Source organism: Harpia harpyja, chromosome 1 (assembly GCF_026419915.1).
Source record: "Harpia harpyja isolate bHarHar1 chromosome 1, bHarHar1 primary haplotype, whole genome shotgun sequence".
NCBI classification, from domain to species: Eukaryota; Metazoa; Chordata; class Aves; order Accipitriformes; family Accipitridae; genus Harpia; species Harpia harpyja.
In genome coordinates, this window is record NC_068940.1 from 69,569,958 (window position 1) to 69,574,721 (window position 4,764).

General features: G+C 41.6%; 1 protein-coding gene across 1 annotated transcript; it reads left to right on the forward strand.

Moving 5' to 3' along the window:
• Window positions 1-28: 28 nt before the first annotated feature.
• DPH3 (diphthamide biosynthesis 3) lies at window positions 29-4,208 on the forward strand. The gene is made up of 3 exons (XM_052798878.1): window positions 29-202; window positions 348-422; window positions 915-4,208. The coding sequence occupies exons 1-3, from the start codon at window positions 95-97 to the stop codon at window positions 978-980; spliced, it is 249 nt and encodes an 82-aa protein (XP_052654838.1). The 5' UTR covers window positions 29-94; the 3' UTR covers window positions 981-4,208.
• Window positions 4,209-4,764: the final 556 nt, after the last annotated feature.

The following is a 4,764-nucleotide window of genomic DNA, read 5'->3' on the forward strand; positions in this document are numbered from 1 at the left end:
CCGCCCCGTCACGCGACAGGGGGTGCGCGCGCGCGGCCGCCGCGCGTGCGCCTCTGCGTCCTTTCCGCCTCGTCCCGTTTCTGCCCCCGCCGCCATGTCTGTCTTCCACGACGAGGTGGAGATCGAGGACTTCGAGTACGACGAGGAGACCGAGACCTACAGCTACCCGTGCCCCTGCGGGGACCGCTTCCTCATCACGCGGGTAACGGCAGGCGGGCTGGGGCGAGGCGGCGGTGGCGGGGAGGTGGGGGAACAGCGTTAGGCCGCGGTCCCGCCTCCGCCGGCCGCGGGTGTCTGTGGGTCGGGCAGGCGGCGGATCGGTGACTGCTTTCCCGGGGCTTTTGCAGGAGGACCTGGAGAACGGCGAGGACGTGGCCACCTGCCCCAGCTGCTCCCTGATCCTGCGCGTCATTTACGACCAGGTGGGTGGGGGGGAAGGGGCTGTCGGACACGGTTGCGGCCTGCTTCCCCCCGCGCCGGGTCGGCCAAGTCGAGTTCCCGTTCGCCATCCCCTGAGGAGGGCGCGGTGGCAGCTTTTAAAAGCCCCTGGTTATCGTGGGTAGGCTTGTGTGGGCTAGCGGTCCTTTTGCTTGTGACTACGGCTCCTGCCTCAACTCTCGTTTTTCTGGTCTCCTTCTCTTTCCGTGTTTGGGGTTTAAAACATGCCGGCTTGGTGAGCGTGGGGTGGAACACAGACAAAGCAATCTCACTGGTGTTAAGATCTATCTATGACTCTAGTGGCCCTGTCAGCTAGCCTAGTAGTTTTTCTTATCTAGTAGGCATGTTATGGCTTTCACGTTTCGGGAGACAGATTCATACCCGTTATACCCCAGGCTAGAAAACAAAATGGTTATGTGGTGGTTTTTGAGGGAGATCCCAAATTAATGAAAATCAACTCTACTTGTTGTCTTCAGGAGCAGTTCATGCGTGATGAAGTCATTGCAGAACCTTTGACAAACAAGGAATTGATTAAGTGCTGATGAATACCTCATGAACTGTTGCTGCTTTAGAATAAGAAAGTATGGGGATGGCACCTGCGGAAAGAGACATGGTCCTCCTCCTGGAAGTGCTCGCTGCTGTGAGATACAAGTACGATTACTGGCTGCCTTCATAATTTGAATGAGAATTTGCTGAGACATCAAACACATGAATGGCTTTTGTTCAAAAGGGTTATGCATTTTAGAAAAATATATAAGTTGCCATATGTATTTCAGAAGTTTTGAGAATTATGAGCCTAACTGACAGCAAGTCAATATACAGAAGAACTGTGCGAAGTTGTGAAATTACACCACTTATCTAGCAGTGGCTTCTTAGCCTGTGGAGAAAAGCAGGCTTCGTGTGGGCATATAGCAGTGTGAAATGGCATAGAGAGCTGAAATGTTGGGAGTCAAAATTTAGAAGTCCATAGGACACGATGCCATACAGAATTACAGTTTTGACACAGCGTGGTATCACCTAGGATGTGGGCTTGTGTACTTCCAGCCCATACTGAATATGGGGAAATATAAGACCCAGAACCAATGCTGTTGGTAAATTGTTTTTACTACTGTAAGCACAAAGAAGGTGCAGTTGTATTTATATCTGCACTGGGGACAACACCTGTGTTGGCGCAAATTTGTTTCTTAAATTGCAGTTGCTTTGAAACAGCTTTGGTAGCTGTTATCAAATGACTCTGACATAATAGTGATATACTTTTGTGGGTGTTGTGTGAAATGAAACAAACAGAGTCAAACTTTTTTTATCCCCGCAAAGCTAGTAATATGCAAATGGACTTGAACTCGAAATGGATTGTAATTTACCCATATTTTCTCAAAAACTTTGTGATTTGACTGTTGCAGCAAATATAAAATGGGCTGCAGTTCTTTGTGCCACTTGTAGTAGTACGTTTGCTGAATTTCTCAGCCTTCCTTTGTTAGATTCTGTCACTTCCTGGATAGGGGATGCACACATCTCTCTCAATAACAAGGGATTTTTTAGGGTAGAAAAGAGTTGGAAGAATATGCTCCAAAGTACATTGATTCCAGGACTACTTCTTGTATTACAAGCCACTGCATTTAAATACTTACTTTAAAATATAGTCATTCATGTGTTTTAGTAGAATTTGATGTCTGTGAAGTTAAACTGGGGCAAAAATACTTGTGTAGCATTTATATAGATATTTTGCTCCAGGCACTGAAGATAGGCAAGTCTTACTGGATTCTTGTGTTTAACTATTTTTGTTCTTACAACATTCTGTGAATGTTGAAGATGAACATTCTAATTATTTAAAAACAAAAAAGAAAAGAAAAAGGAAAACTACACCCTTCAGTTAGAAATTTTGAATGCAGTATGTACAACCCAAAGTGTTTTCATGTCTAAACCAGAAGGTGGCACTCATGTTACTTTGATATCTGTGCTTCAAAAAAAAAAAAAAGCTGTGGTACTTTGGTTAGCTAAATCTTACCGAATATTTATTTTGACTATTTAAATAAAGATATTTAAGACTCCACCAGTGGTTATAATGGGCCATTGCTTATTCTGTTTGTGCACCAGCCACAACGATTTCCAGATATGTTGAGTTGCTGCTGCTGTGGTAATGATACTGGAATTTCTTCAGGTTAGTTCATAAAAAGCGTTTCAGTCTATCAATAGATGCTATAAAGCAAATTTACAGGAACCCTGTTTAAGTTCCTATTCAAATTTCTAGTGCATAAAAATCTTAAGGATTTTTCCACAAGTAGTCTACATAAAACTAAGTAGAGGAAGTTTCAAATGGCGCACCAGGGAATGTATACTCTGATGTAATTACATCAAAGTAAATTGCCAGGTGTAGCATCTCTAAAGGTGCCTAGATTTTACAGAAGTAATTTGACCAGATGTCATTTTATAATAAAGATGAGGTACTGTCATAAAGACTTCTATGAGGCTTATGTAGAGAATTATTTATACTCCATGTGGTTGAATTCCTACATGGTTGTAAAAAGTGTTTATCCGTTGAATTTTACTTGGCATGTGCTGATAGAAGCTTTGAAGTGATTCTCTGTAGTGTTCCCCACTCATCTAAAATACAGGTAATGGCTTTTTTAACAGTAATTTTAGCAAAATTAATTACTTCATTACATCAGTTGCGACTGTCAGTGTTTAAGGTTTCATGATAAGCATATTCTTACCAAGTATGAATAGGATCCAAGTTGTATAATGCAATTTATATGCATGTTAAAATTATTTGGTTACATAGCATATATCAAAGCTTTAATGAAGTATGCATTATGTTTACTTTTCTGGAGATTTTTTACAGCATAACAACAGTAAATTGTTGTGGCTGACTTCGTCAGAAAAGGATGTGGCCACATTTGCCTACTTGCTCTCAACTCAGTCTCATTGCAGTGTCTTGAGGATCTCAAGACTGTAATTGCTGTCCCCCAAAAAAGGAGGCAAAACAAGGATGGATGTCATGTATCTCTTTTTCTGTTGCCTTTTGGGAATCTGAAAGAGATGTTTAAAAACTGTTGAGCTGTTTTGTTGCTTTTCCTTCTGCTGTGCAGAGAGGAGTGGAGTTCTGTAGCAACGGAGTTCATCCTTCATGAAAGCTCAGTGATGCTAACGGCAAAGAGCTGCCCACTTTTGTGTTTTGTTAACTTCTAAGAAGCTTTTGACTCCAGTGATTGCAGTCAGCTTTTCTAAAATTCTTCCATACTGTGTAATTCCAAAACACCAGTCAGGGCAATCTGAGTAACCCATCAGAAATGTTCCTCTTCAGGAATTCAGTCACGAGGTTTCTTCAGAGCATCACAGGCTCTTGTGCAGCATGCAGGCTCCTTATGCATTACTTGTGTATTACATGTTCTTAGAAACCAATGGTTCACTTGTCTTCTAAAAAGGCAATTGTGTAGGACACGAAGTCTTTTCCTTGCTGTTTGTATCTGACAAGCAGATTGACTGATTATGTGTTTGATTAGGTCCTTGACTGCACAGAGGAGTCCAGTGTGATGAAAACAGCATCATGTGAACGTTAATAGAATAAGTCATAATCACTAGAGATTAGAGAGGGTGGAACAATTTATGATCAATGTCAGATATTCAAGCTCTGAAATTGCTAACGCTGTTAAACACCACTAAACTGTATGATATTGAAAACAGGCAATACGGTCTGTTGCCATAATTTTATGGGAAGAAATGGAAGATAATTTGCTCTTCATTAAACTAAAGAGGCTTAGCTTCTCTGAGCAGTCAGATTCTTGTTTGCATTTCAAAGAAACTTGCTGAGAAGGTCATGTACTTTTGGCTCATTGTGCCTGTATATCAGTGGCATACACGATTAGTCTTGAATAGTTGCTCTAGAAGTCCATGACGGAGACCCTGGACCTCCAAGAGCTGAGGTCATTAGGCCACCAATTTCAGCTGTTGCATTTGTTCCATTTGTCTGTATATTGGGGAAATGGTAATGTCCTAAAGGACCCTTATGTAAATACCTTGACATTTCTTCCTTCCGTCATGATTTTTAATTTTGATTCTCAGCACCAGTCAAAAAAAAAGACTTCCTTTGCAGAACATCGGTTTAATAAAGATCATTACATAGATTACCAAGGCAATCTACCAAGAAGTAGATACCGATTAATTTCAAATAAACTGTCAAAATTTCAGTTAAGAAAGTGAACTGACAACTATGTATTGTCACTAAGAAAAACAGTTTCTGCATGCCCCATTTCTCTCTCTCCTCTATTCCAGTTTAACATTCAGATCAGGCTAACTGTAGCGATAAGTATTCGTTACAGTGAAAACTTC